Source organism: Strix uralensis, chromosome 6, assembly GCF_047716275.1.
Source record: "Strix uralensis isolate ZFMK-TIS-50842 chromosome 6, bStrUra1, whole genome shotgun sequence".
In the NCBI taxonomy this organism is placed as follows: Eukaryota; Metazoa; Chordata; class Aves; order Strigiformes; family Strigidae; genus Strix; species Strix uralensis.
Genome location: NC_133977.1, coordinates 23708696 through 23729964, shown reverse-complemented (window position 1 = coordinate 23729964; position 21269 = coordinate 23708696). Strand labels below are relative to the sequence as shown.

The 21269-nt window shown below is 39.2% G+C and overlaps 2 protein-coding genes across 2 annotated transcripts in view; one reads left to right on the top strand and one right to left on the bottom strand.

Moving 5' to 3' along the window:
- ABCB11 (ATP binding cassette subfamily B member 11) overlaps positions 1 to 11901 on the bottom strand; it is a 57700-nt gene extending 45799 nt beyond the window's left edge. Inside the window, exons 1-2 of the mRNA XM_074873971.1 lie at positions 11895 to 11901; positions 10547 to 10652 (exon numbers count right to left, since the gene is read on the bottom strand). Of these exons, the coding sequence (XP_074730072.1) occupies positions 10547 to 10652; positions 11895 to 11901 (113 nt within the window). The remainder of the gene's footprint in view (positions 1 to 10546; positions 10653 to 11894) is intronic.
- The window catches only part of DHRS9 (dehydrogenase/reductase 9), a 32443-nt gene extending 12874 nt beyond the window's left edge, over positions 1 to 19569 (top strand). The window contains exons 3-6 of the mRNA XM_074873297.1: positions 13599 to 13947; positions 15556 to 15814; positions 16831 to 16994; positions 17866 to 19569. Coding sequence (XP_074729398.1) covers positions 13629 to 13947; positions 15556 to 15814; positions 16831 to 16994; positions 17866 to 18092 — 969 coding nt within the window. The 5' untranslated portion in view covers positions 13599 to 13628 and the 3' untranslated portion in view covers positions 18093 to 19569. The remainder of the gene's footprint in view (positions 1 to 13598; positions 13948 to 15555; positions 15815 to 16830; positions 16995 to 17865) is intronic.
- Positions 19570 to 21269: the final 1700 nt, after the last annotated feature.

Here is a 21269-nt window from a genome sequence, read left to right as displayed (position 1 = left end):
ATTGGTTTCTTTTGTTGGTGAAAAATAGTTCTGAGAGAGGGACTGTCTTTCAACAGTTCCAGTTTTCTGGAGGTAATCTGTCATAAAGTATTTCAAGTGAAATAAAACTGCATAGTCTTTATCAGTATCCAGCTTGATTGTTCTAACAAGACATCTGATGAATTAAAAGAAAAAAAGAGAACCCAAGATAAAAAAGCATCCCTCCTCCTCAAGCTGTGTTTTGCTCAGAGCCAACCTGAGAGCACCTATTTTTGTGATGAAGCAGGTGAAACTGGGAGTGAATGCCACATTTGTAAATCCCCATAAGGCCTGTGTTTAGAACGGCTATTTCATGCATGGTCTGAAGCATTTCATTGGGTCCTAGGAGAATGTTTTTAATGAAAGCTTAAACACTTCCAGGATTAGGCCACAGCTGTCAGAGAGGTTGAAAATATAAGATGTATGTATGCTTAGAGAATCTGGTGATATCTGAGTGCTGGAATACCTTTGTGAACCTTTTTGCTCTATGTGAGGAGCATGTACATTGCACTGTATTGCAATTTGTCTTTCATTATGTGCTACTCTTTTGCTTTCCTTTGTATATTACATTCAGTATAAATATTTAATGCCCATCTCATAGTCAGTTTTACTCAAGTCTTATAAACAGAACTCAAAATATTTAGCAGTTTCTCTGATGTTTCACCTTGAGTCTTGCTGCCTTTGGATTGGCAAAATGAAAAAGTGCACATTGCAAAGGAAAAATGGAAGAAAAGAGGAAAAGCTCTGATGAGGAGAAGTAATGCAGATCTTCGCATAGCAAGAGCTGATAAGAATTCTGCCAAATAAAAGTATGACTACAGATATATGTGTTTGTTGAAAGAAGCTGTAGAAACTATAGAAGATAGAACTTTTTTTTTTCCCCAGTAAAGGCCTTTTACTTGTACATCAAAGTGATGAGTATAAAACCCTAGGTAGATAGTAGGCTGATAACTAAAGATTGTCCATGAGTATGGATTGTTATATGTAGTTTTTACAGAAAAGTTTTTTGCAAGCAGTATACCCATAACAGCAGGTACCACATAACTCTATATTTATTCCACAGATTATTTGCTTTGTATTCTGTAGACTATTTGCTCCACTTAGGCCACCCACCACCTATTTTACATGCTTTATAAAATAAGGAGTTGACTGAAGAATAAACTTCTTACATTTGCCATCCAAGTCAAAAGCATAGTTATCCTCTCCCAATCTCTTGATGCTACGCAGAACGACAGGGTCAGACATGATGATTAGTTACTTAAATCAGAAGTCCTAAAGAGAGGGGAGGGGGGAAAAAGAAAGAGTATCAGCATACGTTTGTCTGTGAACATACAACAATATTACGTTAAACTACTGCTTACCTCAGTTTTGCCCTCATTATCCCAGGGCAGTGCCACTGCTCACAACACAAGTTATAACAGAATATATATCCCAGACACAGTGAAACAACAGAGTAGAAAAACACCTCAGAGAAGCCTGCCTGACTCACACCTAAGTGCAAGGCCTCTGAAAGGCTTCAGTGCCTTGAATGAGGGCTGCTCTGCAGGGCTTTGCAGCCCACTGCAAACAGCCCTGTCCCCATTAATGGCTCTATTAAAATAAACTACCAGTTCTGTGCAGGTCATATCCGTAGGTTATAGACTGAGATATTAATATGACAGATCTTGCCTCAGTTACAAGGGAGCGGCAGGCAGGAGACCCGCCCCTGCCTTGTCCTGTCCCAGCTGGCAGTGGCCATCAGGACCATGACAGGGGGACAATCGGGGAACAGGAGGGGTGACCAGGGGAAGACCCCCAGGCCACACCAACATCTGCAGAATCACCACCACCAGCTGCACTCCCACAGCTCTTGGCTGGGATGAGTTACACAGCAGACCTGATCCTCTGAACAGCTTTATTCCTAATTGGTCACACTGACATGCTAAGCTGATGTCATACATGAGAAGAAATAAGGAGACAAAGTTAACACTTTTTTGTGAGGCAAAATGTGCCAGTAACACTAGTTTTGACCGGGCAGGCCTAGCATCCGAGATGGCACCTGGGGAATAGTGCTGCAGAAGCCCTCTCCAAAACATGTTCTTTTATAACCAAAGTTATCTCATCCACACCTTTGTTTAATGTAATGTATCCCAAAGCATAGTTAAAACGCCTTATTCCAGTCATTAAACATCAACATTTGTATGTTTATACTTCTGTATAAACCTCTGACAACCTCTCATTTCAAGCATATTACAACACATTCAGATATCAAAGCTTTAACAACTTTTACCTAAATAATACAAGACATAAGACTGTAAAAGACACATTTCCACAGTTTATTTGTGTTACACACCTGACTTCCCAGCCAGCTGAGTTTAGCTCTCTAAAGGAACCACTTCTTTTCTGCTAATAGTAGTATAACTACCAAAATCCTTCATATTGGCAACAGCAGTGTGAGTAGCTATAGCTGGGCAGCTCCTCACAAGTGGGAAGAGCTGAGAAGCAGCTTGGCTCTGAAATTACCAGAGGATGAAGGAAATACGCCTATTCCTGGATTGAAATGGGGCAACATAATAGGAGCCAGACCAGTGGTTCAGGGTGCATGTGTGACTTTTAATAATTTCAGTTCCCATAAAGTCCCAACCTTTCATTTTTGTTACTTTTCCCTCCAAACTAGCTTTCAAGAAGTGCTGATTCCCAACAAAACCCTTCTCTTTTTTATCTTCTTCACCTGAATTTTATGTGTACATCTCTTGGCGCATCACTGAATCATCAGGCTGGAAAGTCCAAAGTCTCTTGATTAAATCTACGCATCCAAGGCAAAGTTCATTTATTCTTGTTTCATTTTAACTGATGTTTATCAAAGATGTCTGAAGAACTCCCCAGGCAATTAGTGCTTCACTATTCTTTTTCCTAAAATAGTTTTTCCCTAATGTCTACTCTGAATCTTACCTGTCATAATTTAAACCCCTTACTTCTTGTGCAATCCACCAAGGATATGGAATATAATATTCCTTTCCACTTTATAAGTAGTCTGTATTTATTTGAATAATAATAGAAAGTCTTCCTCTTCAGATGAAGCAAGCAACTCATTCAGTTTTCCTTGGTAGGGTGTATTTCCTAAACTTCTGATCGTTTCCACTAGTGTCCTTTGGATTCTAGCACATCTTTCCTGAAGTGATGAGTGCATAACACCACTACAGCACCAGTTTTACCAACACTGAGCAAAGGAGAAATATTATTTCATGTTTCACAGATTATATTCCTGTTTATACAACCCAATATGACATTTGTTTTTTTAACTGAAGTATCACATCATTGATTCACATTCAGTTTGTAATCCACCAAAGCCACTCACTTTTTGCAAACAATTGCTACAGAGCCAGTTGCTTTCCAAACTACATTTTCACAGTTGATTAATCCTGCCTGCTATTGTCCATATTTAATAGCACCTTACATTCTTCAGCCCATTTTACCTGTTCATTAAGGGGATTTTGACTTCTAGTTCTGTTCTTCAGCATATCTGCAGTCTGTCCTATCTCATGATCGAATTTAATAAGGATGTTCTCCATTGTGTAATCCACATCATTATCAATATTACTGGATTATACCAGAAGCAAGACAGACCTCTGCAGAACTTCATTCAGTGCATCCATTCATTTGGACATTGGTTCATTAATTGCTACTCTATAGATGTAGGTTTTTCTTGTCTAAAAGTTTCTGATGAGCAGAGATGATTTAGTCATCCTCTGGTTGGTAAATTCTAATCCCTTCACATTCTGTGACCCCCTAAATTGTGACCCAAATTCTCTCCTTAGGTAAATGTGTAAAGCCAAATTACCACTGCAATAGCAAAATGTCTGGCCAGGACTAGAATAGTCACTTACAACATAAAATCACAGGAGCTTTTAATTAATCCCCACATAATCACAGGAGCTTTTAATTAATCCCCACATAGAGTGAAAAAATTTACAATTTTAATCGTAATTTTTCCATTCTCTGAGACAGATGGCAAACGGGCTGAACAAATTATAGTACTTCCTTAGTTAAAGTCTCTACCATGTGCACATTTCCAAGTTCTCTTTCTGCTCTTTTATACAACAGAGAAAGCACATAACACCTGCTTCTGACCAGAAAAAGGAAAGCATCATATTCCTATCACTGTTTCACATGGGACCTATCTACAAATCATTAAATTTCACTTCAGCTGGATTTGCATCAGGCATATGGAAGAGGATTTAACAAGGGCTTAATTTCCAGATGACATTATTAAGTTTATATTGAAATAAACATAGCTTCCCAAGAAAAGCAAGCATATATTCCTGGCAGCTTTCAGTCCCTTGAGATTGTTTTCACTGAAGATGAGAGTGACAATTTTCCTCAAGTAGGGAAAAAATTTTCACTCCTGCAGTGAAAACATAGATCTTATTCTGCTCCTTCCCTTTTGCTGTGTCTGATAGATTGAAATAGTCTCAAACAGGAGACCTCCAACATCTCCTAAAGTTCCAGAAGTTTCTTAAGAAAATAAAAGTTTCTCAGCTCATTTTTGGCAGTTCTGTCAGTGATCACATTCTCAAGACAGTATTTTTTAATATGTCAATTCAGTTGTGAGGTTGGAGCTGGATATCTGAAAACAGATTTTTGGTCCATTTACAAAGAAGTTTGATAGTGGTGGCACAGATCCTTCACAGTGACGTGAGTCTAAGGAAAATACAACTAAGGAAAATACAACTTAAATACGCAATTGGCCTGAGGTGGGCCAGTTTTTTATCTTAAGTATATGTTTTCAGGAAGGACACGGTTAAAAAAAAAAAAAAGAATTAAAAATTTTAAAGAAAGCCATCAGTGTGAGAAAAATGATCAAATCACAATGTTTGTATCTTTGTTAAAGCTTCTTTTTGGTTCAAATGATTAAAGCACCATTGGCTGAATGAATAATTTCCAGAAGATACTAACTGCAACTATGCACTCATATTTTCTTCTGCATAAAATAGTTCACCACAATGGTAATTCTATTAGCAACTTGTCCTTAAACATAAAGCCATCATTTGCTTCTAGATCTAGTACTGACTCCTTTGCACTGCTTAGCATGCGAGTAGTGGAACTGTATAAAGAAAGCTAATAGACAAACTGCTGGTTTTACACTGAAATTACTATAATTGGAAATGTCACCTGGATTATGAAAATGTGTTCTACTGGAGTAAAGAAGAGAAGTTCCTACCTGTTCTGCTGTTAGACTAAATCTAAACTTCAAGGGTGGTATTTATACACACACATTCCATCAGCTTTAAAATACTTTACAACTTCACAAATGTAGAAACCTATTTAAATTGATATAAACCATTTGAACCGTACTACTGAATGTGGCTCCCAGTGAAAAGCTATGAAGTGGTTAAAAAGCCACCCCCACTGCATTTCTGCTTCAGAAAGATAATGGATAATGTCATACTGTAAATTGATGAGGAAGACAGAAGTAAAGCAAAGCAAAGTCACTCTCTGCCTGTCCTCTTTCAGCTATTTATTATTTGACTTTGCAACCATAACATCTATATGAAATTTTGTAATAGAACACTGTAAAAATAAATCTGTCCTTTAAATGCTGGTATAAAACATCATGCTGGGAAATCTCATTTCAGCGCTTCCTCTGACACTGTATTTTAATGCTATGAAATGTATTTTGCAACTGATTTTTTTAAGCCTGAATGCTGATGCAGTTTTAAATAATAGGAAAAGTGGAAAAAAACCCAATGATTGATAGACTTGAATAAGAATTCTAGTTACAAACACTTGCTAGAGCTAAACTTTCTGGAATGATGTCACTTTTCCAAAAAAATTGTGACTGTCCCACATTTTTTAAAGGAAACTCATTTTTCCTATATTTTCTAAAGCTCAATACATCAAATACTATACACATACTATCCTGTCCAGCAGGCATCATTCATTAGCTGATTTAAACAGATTAGTATAGCAGATTAGTATGTTGTACAAGAATATAATAATTATTAATAATAATAATAACAATAATAATAATAACCTTCCTCAGAGTCTGAATGTTTAACTGGGGATCACTTCCAACATCTTGAAAAAAACTGTTGCTGATAGCTGCATTAAAAATTATTTAGATAATAGAAATCAAAGATAATAGAAGGCATTAGATCATCCCATCTACCTGTGTGTGTGCAAAATACAAACTAGGAGCAGAGAATACCTCAGAAACTGCACTAAAGTGAAACAGCATTTTACTCTAGCCAGTTAAGGTATGGCTGCTGGATTTTTGATAAAGAAAAATCTTTAAGGAACTCAAAATCCAGATTTAAACAAGTAATACTTGGAAAACACTAACAAAGGAACATATCCTATAGAATGAAGTAACATTGGGACCTCATCCAAAGCCCTTTGGAATCTTTTTCAAATCACATCTTTATTCAGATCAGATATTAACATAAATGGGGTGGGGAAACCCAATGAAAATTGGTCCTGAAAGCACTAGCCTTCATTTTCTTTAAAACTAGGTTCCTCAGATATTGATAGCATACATGCAGAAAGACTTTTTGCTTCAAAATAGAACTTGAATGTCTTGTTCTTCAAACAGTCCCATTCAGAAGAAACCAAAAAATCCCCCAAAAATCCAAGTAAACAAACAAAAGAAAAACAATCAAACAAAACCAAAAAAAAAAAAAAAAAACCAAACACTAACTGTGCAAAGGGAATTTAGCATTTAGCTTAAATTGTTCTGAAGGAAAAATACAGGTACCTTTCAGTTCAGGAAATTCCATCAGTTAACTCTGAAACATTAAACATTATAGATTTTTTACTCACCTGTGGCTTTGAAAAATCATGTATCATAGAACAAATTGCAAGAATCCTGTTCAATTAGTCAGTGAAGCACCCAACCATGTCTCATCATGTTTTCATTATTCTAGACCATTTGTCAGAACTGAATCTTTAAATTGGGCATTGGCTATTTGCACCTGGGTCAATAACCATGCGGTCACAATGGTTACAGTTCATTGACATTTAATGGAGGGTTTAAATTTGACTAATGTAATCTCACAACATAAAGTCAGGGCACTTGGAAACCAATTATACACAAGGAGACCAGATGGTTCTCTGAAAAAAAAAAAAAACCTCACAATGAATGTATGGGAAGAGATTATTGTAGCATTATTTTATCAGCTTTAACATAGAACTACTTTATTAGCCATGCAATAATTCAGTTACACTACTGTCCCTGCAGTAAATAGCTGAATAATATGGAAACTATCAGCTGAATAATATGAAAACTGGTTCAGAGATCAAGCTAAATTCAGATTAAAAACTTGCTCAAAAGCTTTGTTTTCTAACCTATAACTTGTCCCTCTCCCTATGGCTTTTAATATTTTACCACTCTTCCTTTAAAATGAAGATTTTTACAACCTGGAAGCTCCTGAATAGTAGTGAATTCTCGTTGGAGATGAGCCCTCCATAGATTTTTCAATAAGAGGCACTGGTGAGGACAATGCTATGACCTCAGCCAATGTCACCACAGTTTAGAGGGAAATGGCAAACATGGTTTAGTTCCCCTCTGAAATCACTTCTCACTTCGAAGAGCCCTGACTGATAGGACAAGATAGAAAGGCAATGCCTTAATCTTAGTGACTGTCAGCTCTCCTAAAGCCTTCTGTGCTCTCAAATTTTCCATCATAAAGCCTCATGCACAAAAGTGCATCACGATTAAATGTAGTTAACCAGAAGTCCATTTTCTTTGTATAGCATCATTACTGAGTTCACAGTGACAGCATAACCAATCACAAACCCGGTGCCTTCTCCCATTTTCTTAACAAAAAGAAGTCTACATCTATACTAATGTACACAGCATAGCTTTGAGAATAACACTATCTGAGATAATGTCACAGTGCTAATCATCTTGTCCACCACATGATAGAGCCAGAGAAAAAAAAAAATAGTTATTTGCAGTGCAGAGCACAGGAGTAGAAAGGCTGGAGGAAAAATTATATGGTGGAGCAGAACTCTGCTTTGTTTCATTCTCTTCTGACAGCTTCTTCGGGAGCAACATGCCCAAAGGTCATGCAATGCCTTTGCTTTTCAAGGTACTTGAGCAGAGCTCACACTTAGCATACAAGGAAGTCCAGCATCTCCGGACAAGGCTTGGCTTGCCAGAGACAGAATATAATTTTAGTTTTACACAAATTACTTCAGTCTTTTCACTTACAGACTTTGCTCATCTAAGCATTGGAAAAGTGCGTGCAGAGCCCGTTTCACAGTGCTAATGAAGTAGAATAAGGCAGTGATGATGGGAGCTGAGACCACAGCCTATCCCAACCTTTTTGAAGGTCTCTGCTCCCTTCTAAACCTCCTCTTCTCTCAATTCATCCTTACAAAAAATCCTGAAGAATAATAAATTCTGACCTGACTTTATGACATGGGCCATAAAAATGAATCTATGTTGAAAAATCATCTGTCTGTGTTGAGCGGAGCACATAAAGCACTCAGTTTTGGTCCTACTCCCAGAGTCACCTTCCCCTTTTACAGCTGCTAGTAGAAAAACTAGCTAAATCCACTCCATCTCCTCAAGCCTTCTTGTACTTTGTTTCCTTCTGATATCCTGGGAAGGGAAAACTCAGTTTCTGTTGCTAGAGTCAGCCCTCCAGTGAATGAAGAATTAGCCACTGAACTAAAACTATAGGGAGCAGGACTTCTGCCGAGGAGGCAGAGGACAGATTCATTGCTGAATTCTCATAGGGGACACATGCAGAATCTCTGAATTTTGCTAGGTTATAGGTACTATTTAGTTCACAAAAGATGAGCCATACTGTCAGGATAATTTCCCTCAGCTGTGGTCTGAGTTGAAGGGAAACATTTTGCTTACAGCTCACATCATTTTAACACCTCTTTGCACAGGAAGAAAAAGATCACAATTCATTGAGCCAAATGCAGTAAAATAACTGCTTCTTCCCTCAATCTGAATAGCTGTTTATTTCAGCATATTACCACTCCAAATGAGTTTATCCTCTCCTCCCTGTATTTTTTCCTACAGTTCATAAGAGGACTTGAATAAAAATGAATCTTAGTTATTTCCATACACATCATTTCTCAGTAAGAAATGAAAGCCCATGCGCTCTTTTGGCACAGGACTCCTTGGCATTAAGCTGTATCTTATAATCTATTGATCTTTATTCCAGGATTGAAAACAGCTAGTAGCAGCAATCAAATAAAATGCTTCCAAAGCTTCCTAAAGATAGCCAGAAATTTACCAATAAGTGCTTACAGCTATGGAGGAGTAGGGGGTCACAATTTTCAACCAGGTGAATACACTGTCTGCCACTTTAGGCTGAGACTCCAGATGAGCAGCTTGTTTCTGTGTTTGGCTTTAAAGTCTGTATGCAAATACAGCAGTCTGGACTCTCTTGCCTGACAGAAGGCATGGAGCAGACAGCTTTTATGCTTCATTAATTTATTTTTTAAGCATTCATAGCCAAATTTATTTCTGTAGCTAGCACACAGTGGTTCCGGGGCCAAGAATCCAGACACTGGATTTTTCACTTGAGTGCAATCCCTATCTTGATTGTGCCACTTATAGTGATAGCACCTCAGAGTGTCAAAAGTGTAAGGCAGATCTCAATATTGTAGTATATGTCTGCTTCTGCATGATGCTTTTATTTTCCTGTTCTTTGATCCTTTGAAAAACAAAGGAAAACACTTTGTTCACTTTTTATTTCTCCTGGTTTTTAAAAATAATTTTTGTTATTTTGCTCCACATGCCATCACAATTTTTTCATCTAAATAGTGTGAAGGTGAAAGTAAAGTGAACTCTAAATAAAAGCAAGTTGCAGTTCTCTTTAGGTACCCTGATTTAAGGTAAGGGACATTTGAAAGAAAGTAGATACCGTTTGCAGCTTGAACTATTAGACAGATGACCCACATTTATTCTTGGAGTGTCACTTGTTAAATACTGTTTATGAAATTATTCTAAAAAAAAATCAGTTATAAAGGTATCTAGACAACAAAACCAGCAAAACTGGGCTGGAAGAGAATAAGTTCCTCTGCGGGACTCTGATCAGGGCAGAGACTGGAGGAAGCTGCAGGAAAGGTCAGTACACACACAGTTGGTCAGGTTGGCAAGTACCCACATGCTGTGTCTTCATTATTTTCTTGGCACCACAGCAGTTATACAAACATGACTATTCACTTTGTACAACGCAAAGTAAATTTTACACTGAGCTTACAGATTTGTGATTTATGCTATTAAAAATGAAATTTTGTCAATCCCATGAGGTGCATATGTACATTATTTCCTTCAATGCAGCATGACTTTTGAAAAAGTTACTGTCCTTTCCAAAGATCTTCAGCAAGTGTTCTACACAGAAACCGCCTTTTTTGCACCTAAGAGCAAGACTTCTGATGGCTGGGTTTTATCATTTTTACTTCAAGCAAAAAGCTGTTCAAGTCAATTAAGGTCAATTTCCTTTTTTTTACAATCAAACTACATTTCTTCATACTGAAATGGAGAATAGCAGATACTTTTCTTACAGTGAAATAAGGAAAGTACCTCTGGGCACAATGGGGACGTTTCTGTGAACGTGACTTACTCTTGTGATGGAAAGTAAAAAGTCCAGGTTGGTGATTGTTGGGAGCAGATACCGCCAGGTGCGAGGCTAACACAAAGAAAGAAATAAAATTATTTCTTCTCCCATGGTCTAAATCACAATCAGAGACATTAAGTAATGGTATATTTATTTCTTGGTCACAAAAACTGGTATACTGAAACTGCAAAATACCGTCTGGAGTGGGTCCAGCAGGGAGGCTGGGAGGCAGGCAGCAAGGGACTTACCTCTAGTAACTGGTCTCATTTCTATAATTAGCCTCTCACCATCTGCTCTTGGGAAGTACCAGAAGCAGTTGATCCTACCTAAGTCTGGCAGCTGTTAAGGATTTTTTCTCCATTTCAAATACTGGTGCAAATAAAAATAGCAGAGATAGCAACAAAACTTCTAAAAAACAAAACCAAACAAAACTACCTCTGTAAATTTTAAATGCAAGCTATAACTTTAATATCAAAATTAAGTGACTCAACCTGTTAAAATTAAAAAAAAAAATATTTCAGAAAGAAATCTCTGAGAGTGTCTGCCCCAGCCTCTGGGCAACCGGCCCCTCGGTCACCTTGCCTGTTCCTGTCAGAAGGTGGCACATCCACATGAGCCTGCCTGTACCCTCCACCTCCACTTTCCCAAATACTCTCAGGTGCCACCACTCAAATGCCTTTGGGGCTTCTGACTGAGAGCCTCTTATCGCTCTCCCTGATGGAAACTAGATAAAAATACATTTTTTCTTGATGAGCCCTTAGGGTTTTTTCTTTTTTGGTTTGTGGCCCCTATAAAAAATTGGAGGTAGATCTTTACAATGCAAAGCTGGGCCACTGTGGGCAGCACTGGACCTGTCAGTCTCCTTAGCAGGCTGGAGCTGGAAACACAGCCTGTACAAAGCACTCTACCTGAAAACCTTGTAGTTTCAGCACTTTATTAATTTGATATGAAGTCCCACTGACCCACTGATTAAGGATCACAGGGACCAGAAGTTAACTCTGATCATCCAAGTCCCCTGTTTATAGACATGCCTATTGCCATGACAAAAACAGGCTTTTTGCCTCATTCTAGCTAAATTGGCTTTTATTTTTATTTATTGACCAGATTACGGGCCAAAACTCTGTTCTGTTTATGTTAATTTACTAATTATACTTTATATCTACTTTATAGTTGACATAGGGCACGATGAAACACAGTTCTGTCTCTTTCTTCTCTAGAGGGGCTCTTCTCAAAACTTCTCCATCCCTGGGCCCCCCTGGTTTGCCGCCATGGCCAGACCCTGCACAGACTTTAGCATGCACGAGGTGTAGTTACCCGGCATGGCCGAGGTCCAGGGGCACGTAGCTGTGGGAGGGCAGGAGTGGCAGTGAAACAGTGCCTCTGTGCCAAGGAGGGCAGGTCTCCTCGCAGCCTGCGGGACCAAGCCTGGCCCTGGCTCTGATGTGTAACAGCCAGGGACTGCCCAGGCTGCTACTCAGCTGCAGGTGAATGAAGGCTGTGAAGGAACATGACAACTCCAAGCAGAGCAAGGGACCTTATAAAGAGAATGGTAATTTTAATAAGGGTTGCAAGAGAAGGAAAGCCAGCCGCTGTGCTGAGTCTGATACACATGTGTACATATGCCAAGAGAAAAATTTCCTTGTCTTAAAGGAACTTTGAAATACTACACAGAGAAGGCAGTTATCTAACCACTTCTTCATACTTTCTTCACTACTGATGCTGCAGAGGAAGTTAGGCAACAAAAACTATCATCTCAGCATTGCAACGTTTGCAACCCACTGGGTAACTTCCAGCCAACACAAGAAGCTGCACTTCACCAGCATACATGTTTCTGTAAATGAGCACCATTAGCAGCCACGGAGCTTGCAATAAAAATGGAGATATATTGAATATCCCATGTCAGAGCAGTAAGCAGTTCTATGTGCAGAAAATAAAAGAACTGTTCCTGTTCGTATTATGATGCTTTAAAACTTGACAGGGGTTTGCAATTTCCTTTTAAATTAAGTTTTGCCAGAGGAAAATTTGGCCATAGTAAATGCAACTTCATTGCATCTTACCCTGCAGAGATGGATTATCTGTAAACAACCTCTAAAAAGATCTGTACTCCTTTACATCTACTTAGAATTATTTTTTTAGTTGATTGTATTAGGCATCTCTTGTTTTCTGGGCCATGAGTACTCATGAAGAAGTATAACTGCATTGTTTTCTCTAAGCAGAATTTCATTCATCATCAATAGTTACTTATAAATTCACCATTAAGTCAATTGGAGTATAATCCAGATATGCAGGCTCTTTCCAAACATATTTTGTAGTACCAATGTTTTCACACTGCCTGAGCTTCACTCTGGCAGGTGAAGTGCTCCAACCTGCACCCTTCTTCCTATGCTCAGGGACCACATGCACACTCCCACAGCCTAGCTGGTGGGAATTTATTTCTTGAGAGACAGAGTGGCAGTACTTGCTACCCTCTTTTTGAGACTGGCACTGGCAACCAAAGGTTTTAGTAAAATGAAGTAAATCATTATTCCTGGCTAGCACTGATTAAGTATCCACAGTAACGAGAAACATTCTGGGTCCTGCTGATCTTGCTTGACCTGTTGTTGCCAGCTGGCCCCAGTCTTACTCTTTAATTTTCTATGAACTGACACTAAGTTCAGACATTTCTGTTGGTTTCCATGCAAATATTTAATATTTGCTACTGTTTTTTCTTTTCATTTTTGCTACTCAGTGTTTCTCCCAGATACGTTCAATGGGAGCTTGCTGACCTGGCAGCAGTAACCTAATACGCATTATTCTTTGTAATCTTAATACAATATATCTCCAGTTCTCATTTCTGCTCAAGGAAGGACTTTTTTGTTTTGTTTGTTTTAGCACAAGGAGGCCATTGCTCTGAATTGTGCCTGCTTCTCTGAATAGTTGCAGCTAACCATCACAAGACAAAAAGAAAGAAACCCAACAAACCCAACCAACTAACAATCCCTTAAAATCTAGCAGCTTTTTTTTTTTTTTTTTTTCCAGGAGAACATGTCCGGAAGACTTCAGTAAAAAATGCTTTTCTATGTATTACTATTTCTTGTCATTGTCTCTCTATGGTGGCATTGGAAGGCAAGAGACAGGATGAAGGTTACAAATCTCACTGGAAAATATATATTCATCACTGGATGTGACACAGGATTTGGAAATATGGCAGCAAAGATTTTTGATATAAAGGGATTCCGTGTTTTTGCCAGCTGTCTGACTGAAACAGGAGCCAAAGAGTTAAAAGCTGTGACCTCAAATCAGCTTCAGACAGTGCTGCTAGATGTGAGAGATTCAGACAATGTTAAGAAAGTGGCTGCATGGGTCAAAGCTGAAGTTCAGGCAGAAGGTAAGTGCCAGGATACCTTTAAAATAAAAAAGCGGCAGAGTTTTACTGAAAATACCATGCTAGGTTCACAGCTCATTTTAATTTACAAGTGTAAGCAGATGTCTTGTCACCCTCCAGAAACATGGAAGAAGATGTCACTAGAGGGGTGTTTTATACATCTAGGCAAATATTTGGGAATGTGCTCAAGAAGTCGGGCTTATTGATACATCATTGTCACAATAGGAATCCAGTTCCTGAAACCTTCATTGGGAATGTTTGCACCCACATGCTTATCAGGGTTATGGCATGAGTGCTCAGCACCTCCCACGCTGTGCTACCCAGCTAGGGAACAAATTATATGAATTCCGTTTAGAAAGCTTAAAGTTTTTATTTTAAAAATTGAATATATGTAATAAATGACTTGTAAGGAATGACTCATTCTATCAAAAGCAAAAGTTACATATGAACTCTATTGAATAAATCTGAGTATACCTATTTTAGAATATTGCTTACAGACCATGTGAAAAATAGAAAAATCCCATATCTCTAACCCAACAAGTTGTGTAGGACAAGATGCTGCTGCCATTACTGATGCTAATTGATTTCAGTAAGAGTGGTATTGCAGTAGATTTTACAAAGGCCCAAGATCCTATGGGCTGGATTCTGCCACTTTTGAGTCTTAAATCTCATCTAGTATGACGTGCCAATTATACTTAATGCTAAATTCCAATCTTCATTTGACCTTTCATCTCCATAAAGTTGTTTATAAGTTGCCAAATTGCTTTTATTTGAAAATGTGCTTAGTTTCAGGCCAAAAGTGATTTTTTCCCCAAGAAAAACTGAGTAAGGTCAGACTAGCAAAAGTATTCATTCACACAACTCTAACAGCTGATGCAAGAGAATAACTGGTTTTACATTTTTCTATTTTCTCCTCCCACTTCTGAGTGCTCAGAAATGTTTTTCAAATCAATCTAGTGATTTTTTCCTGCCTCCACCTCATTTTTTGGAGCTGGTTGTTCATTTAAAAAAAAAATCCTTCCCATCCAGTTGGGGGATCCAGTCAGTCAATATGAGTCATAAGTGTTCTACAACAAAAACATGAGTGAGGGGAAAAGAATAGCAAAAGCCTTCTCTATCACACAGTTCCCATGTTGTTTTCAAACTTTTGAGAAGGATTTTTAAAATTTTTTTGTTATCAAGAGTTGTTCTTTATTGTCCTGGCACCTCACCCATCTCAGAACCAGGGCACACTTACCTGTGTTTCAGGACACCGTACCTGTACCAAGGACCAGATCTATTTCTTACACATTTTCTGTCACCCAATACAGTTGCTCTTTGCCATACCTGGTCTTCCTCTACTGCTCTTTCTCCCACAAAATGCCAACACCACCCCCTGCCAAAATGCTGTGGCAGGGGAAGACTACACAAAGGGTGATGGAAAGCATGGTGATAAAACCTGGACACTGAGAATAAAGCTAATACTGCAGGACATTCTTGAGCAATTCCTCCAAACCTTCATTGCCTTCTTGGTCCCTTACTGATTTTCTGTGAAGTCTCACCCAGTTCAATTAATCTGACACATCAGGTGAATATTTGCTTCCTGACTTTCTTCTTCTGTTTTCCCTGCAGGTCTCTGGGGACTTGTCAATAATGCTGGGATTATGGGGCCATCAGTTCCTACAGACTGGTTGGATATTGAGCACTTCAGAGAACCAATTGAAGTTAATTTAATTGGACTCATAAATGTTACAATAAATATGCTTCCCTTGATAAAAAAAGCAAAAGGAAGGATAGTGAATGTATCCAGTGTTGGAGGTCGCCTAGCATTCAGTGGTGGAGGCTATTTTCCTTCCAAGTTTGGGGTAGAAGGATTTAATGACAGCTTAAGGTATGACACTCACTAGGAGGAAAGACCGCTCTTTTTTTCCTAAGATCATGCAAAACAGGAGGTGATTTACAATCCTGGCACATGGTATAAAATTGAAAAATATTAGATGCTTTAGACTAATTCTTCTTAAAAGTTCTTTTGCTCAACAAGATTATGCCAGTTTTGAAATGGTACAAAGCCTGTTGGGCACACAAGCTGTCCTCAGGTATTATCACAGTGTAGCTGGTACTCTTATAGATTCACAACTAACCTATCTTAGTGTGCACAGAGGCCTTGTTGCAGAGGAAGCTTCACTTAAGCGAACTGAAATGTCTTTGCAATATGAATCTAATTCTCCTAATTAAAAAGTGCACCTAGAAACTTCCAGCAGCCACCCATCCAGAAAAAATACATAGCATGAGTTATTACACAATTATAACTTTTGTCCAAGCTTTGTTCTCCAAAGTGTCTTCTCCTAATTATACTGACCATTAGCGAGATCTAGAGAACATAGCAAACTAATCCTGGAGACCGCCATGGCTTCTTCTTGTAAAACAGACAGGGAGTGCTTTGTGTGCCTAAATATATAGTGACATTTTAGATACCAGGACACTCACACAGGGCTGACAGATGTGAGAAGGGGCCAGAAGGAACTGTACGTATCTGGAGCATCAGCCAGAGGTCAAGAGGGAATCACCAAGACATAAAATGGCTCTACATACTTGCATTTAGGCAGCCAGCTAGTCTTACAGACAAGTCAACTAATGAGCTAGTGCAAGGTGAACTGGGCTGTGAAATACACTATGCCAGCTGCTGCACAGTCACTGCCCCTGCATGTTCTCACACTGAGAAGCAGGTTAAGATAGTTCATCCCTCTCATTTAGGGTTAACAAGCTGAAACTTCACAACCATGAACAAACCTCACAGTATCTGTGTGCTGGTGTGCCATGTAAAGACAGAAATAAAAGTGTTAGTACAGCAAAAAATCCCACAGTATTAATATCTAACGCAAATAAATCATTGGGCTGTCTTTGCAGGAGAGATATGGCGGCTTTTGGAGTTAAGGTTTGTTGCATTCAACCTGGACTGTTTAAAACAGCATTATCCAATCCAGCAAAAGTTATGAAGGAGAAAGAGGTTATTTGGAATAAACTTCCCCCTGATATTAAAATGCAATATGGAGAAGACTATTTTCAGAAAGGTGAGGCAATTTCCAGATATTTGTGTCAAAAGAAGCAGTGCATTTCTTGCTGAGAAAGCCTTGCAAAGTAGCATTATATCTTCCAATCATTCTGACTTTTTGGAAGGACTGTGATGTGAAAAGTTACTCTTCAAATGCATCTGCATCACAATATGTCTGTTCGCACAAAAGACTTGTTCTGGGAAGATTTATTCAAATCTCAGTTAAAGATTATTCGTGTTGGCATGAAGCTTTTGAGCAAACTCCCAAACAGAAAAACTTTAATCTGATGATGCAATCAATGTACTCGATGTGGTTTTCTGTCATTATTGTTTATTTATTTAGTAATCAAATAGGGATCAATTCCCTTTGCTTCTGCTAGCCCCAGTGCCGATGAAGCCATTCAGGACCGGTCTGACAGACACTTGCTAAGCCTGCTTGAACAGGGGCTACTTGTCTTTTGATCCTTGGACTTTCTTGTCCCTGAAATTTATTCTTTATAATTGTGTTTTCCAACTTTCCACAAAGGAATTTCCTTACTACAAGAGACTCATTTGCAAATACAGCATTTCTGTTTCCCTTTGCCTTTTATATAGTTATGTTTTTTCTGAGCTACTGTCAATGCTGGTTGCCTCTCCTCAGACCGTACAGGCCCAGTTTTGTCATGACTGTTCCACAATTAGGGGTAACTAGACTGTTCTTGGGGTCAACTATATCACTAGGTCATTATAGATGGGCACTTGTTTCTCAGAAACTGCTACAAATTCTTGTGTAGGGAGAAACAAGAAATACCAATTTCTTAGTGAAATTGCACAGATCAGTGTGTGGGGAAGAGTTAAAAGTCACCTTGCCTGTCTGTCACTAAATGATCTTCTTTTTTTGAGCTTTACAGATGCAGCAAAGAAACAAAAGCTCTCCAAGATCTGTCTTAACAAGGACATCTCTCTGGTTGTTCAGTGCATGGAGCATGCCCTAACAAGCCTTCATCCACGTGCTCATTACGTTGTTGGGCAGGATGCTAAGTTGTTTTGGAATCCCCTCTCAAGAATGCCAGCAGTTATACAAGACTTCCTACTGCTGCGGAACAGAGCAGAGCTTGCAGTTTCCCATGCAAAGTAAATATTTGCCAGTATATCCCCCATCACATACAAGGCTGATTCTATAAGAGCTTATCCTTTATACCAGCATGATACAAACTATACATGAAATACACATTTAAATGTAAGAAATATATCTATTTCTCCAATATCTGCTACTATGAAAAAAACCATTACATTATTTCATTTTTAACATGTAAACCAAAAAGAACAAATGAACTATTAAACTTTCATAAATGACTGGGATTTTTCGGTTTCTTCATCTTTAAGATGCTTAGTTAGAGAACCCCTGAAGGCTCCAGTTGTCACAAAGACAAAATTATCCCAGGAAAATAGGGAATGTGCCTTTAAGTCCCTACAGCAGGAAGAGTTCGGTCATCTTAGGTGGAGGAGGGAAGGGAAACAGGGCCTTCCTCTGGGAGAAGTTGAATTCTTGCTACAATATAAACTAGGAAGGAGGGCAGAAAATCCTCTTCCTGCTTCTTTAGCAGACATCCCTATTCAGTTTTGAGGTCAAGGAAACTGTGGTTGCCTTTACCTGGTACAGTCCTAACAGGAAAGCAAAATAAAGTACCCAAGTGATTGAGCTGGTTGGGGTTCAAACCCCTTCTGACTCACAGGACTTTGCAAGGTTTAGATGACACATTTTCCTGGTCAGCATGCTAAATCTTGAGGATCAGAAGTCCAGATCTACCCCTCTGTTGTAAAGGATCTGTAGCTACAAACATAGACTGTGGATCCAATTACAGGGGCCCAATACCTGCAATTAAGGTAGTGAAGAGCTAAGGGGTTTTTTTAATTTAAAAAAAAAACAAAAAACCGACCAAACAAACAAACAAACAAAAAAAACCAAACAAAAACAAAAACAAACAAAAAAACACAAAAAACCCCCCAAAAAACCCCAATTGATCTTGCAAGACTTCAAGTTTGGGAGCTATTTCTTGGAATAAAAATAATAGCCCTGCATTTTGTGAGATGCTGAGTAATCCCTGTGGAGAGGTGCTGCTCTTGTTCAATTCCTGACACAATTGCCTGTTAAGACCCAGCTCCACTGGAATTAATCATAGCAAAGTGCTTGAGAACTGCAGAGACCCCACATCGAGTCTGCAACTGCACATTGCTCAGGAAGCCATTTCGCACTGCCAAGGAAACTACTCAGCAATGAAACAAATGCTTTTCTCATGATGGTGAATTTGCTGTGACATGGATCAGGCTAAAGAGCAAGTTACCCAGTGGCTATCCAAATAGTGCTGGTTTCCAATTTAGTTTCTATGGAGCATGCAAAGCATCAATTCTATTTTTCTCAGTGCAGCTTATGCTTAGGCTTTAGTGGGGTCATTTAACTTGTATCTAAGTTATCTGAAAAAGTTATTCCTTCTAGAGGAGGTTTGGGGTGAATACCTCTTACCTGACTACTCTTACTGAAGTATCGATGGCATTGTTGTAGTAGCTTTCATTTTAAAACCAACTTTCTGGAAATAAAAGTGACTGAAAAGCAAGTTTTCTTTATTTGACATTTAATCCAAAGGCCGTTGTGTGGCTGTCTGGTGAGCTAGTAGCTTCCCTGTCACAGTCTGCATGAGCTGTCAGCTTTCCAGGCAAGATATCGGTCCATCCCAGTCAGTGAAATTCTTGGCTTCTGCAGAGCAGGCAGCACTGGGCCTTAGGGATGTGAATATTGTCCTCTGAACTTAGCAGACAGCCCTGGTGTCATTTCACACAGAGCCTTTCTAGAAACTAAAGCTTTTTTTTTCCCCTACAAAGATTACTCAGCCAAAAGTGATCAGGGAAACAAAGAAAACATGAAATGACACTACCTACTCTGATCTTTATCTTTAGAAATTACAGTTTGGCTGGTTTAATTCAGTCCCTGTCAGACCACAGGTATATTGTCAGCTGCACCGAGACCCTAGCACTGTGAAGGTTAATATTTAAAGGAAAATACAAACAGAATTTGGGACAGGGCACGCTAGCTGTAAATATATTATTTAAGTTAGAAATGCAGGAAAAACATCAGCTGCTCAATGTATTACTTCTCACTGTATGGAGGGACAGATTCTGCTGGAATTTTCTCTCCTGGAACCAGATGCCTCATTTACTCAAATGCCAGCAACAAAAGCCTTCTGGAAATGAGCAAACCACAGTGTGCTCTGCTATGGCTATCAAAACCTGTCCTGCTCACAGGACTGTATGAGGCACATGAATATTTAGACATATGTTTTTAGGGACTAGAAGGGACTTGTTCAGGAGAAGACCCATGACTTCCATAAGGTCAGAACATCCTGGGGGACTGCACCCATAGGGCCTGGCTTCAGTTAGCTTGTTAGAGCCAGCACACAAAGGTGCACTTCAAAATCTTCACTCGTCCAGCAGGAATAATGTTAGCTTCTCACTTTTCACTTGAGAGCCAAATTTTCTTCCCTGGTGTTATGATTCAAGCACAGTAATTTTTCCACACCCTTTCTAGGAGTAGGGGATCTCATTAGGAAATACACCTAAGGAGTCAATGGGAAATCAGTCAAGTGCTGCTCTCATGCCCAGCTCTCTAAAGGAAAGTCACATATGGAGTTCATATTTTGCTTATGTGATTTCCCTTCCGGTAAGCTCCCTTGCATGCTGTGCTCTGAGCAAGTCAGAGGATCCCCTGTGAGAAAGGGAACTTGTTGGGAAAATTCCCCATTTCCATGTTTTCTGAGATGTTAAGCAGGATCTATTCAACTTTCTGAAATTATTTTCTACAGTTTAAAAGCAGTTTGCTGAGAAAAAAAAAATCAGCAGTAAAGAGAACCGGAAACTCCTTTTATGTTTTTCTCTCCTACGTTTGAGTGGTAAAGGATTGCTACCTACAATAGCAGGACTCCAGACCTGACACTGCTGGAGGAATGTTCCCCTGTGTCGGGCTTTGCATGCTGGTGGAGTGCTGGTTTTGGTCATTTCAACCACGCTGCAGAGCCTGCTGTTAGAATCAGGCCAGACAGGACTAGGCAGGCCCAGCAGGCATGTCTGCCAGGCTTGTGCTGGAGACAAAATTTCTGCCAGCCACCTGTTGAATCCTCAAGTCTCCAGCAAGCTGCACACATCTCCTGACTGCCCCAAGAGTGCTGAAAGTGCAGTAACAACCAACACAGCAGCTCGGACTGGTGTGGCACTCAGAGTGGCAAAAGAAGCAAGGATTTCCAGGCCCAAGCCAAAATGAGCA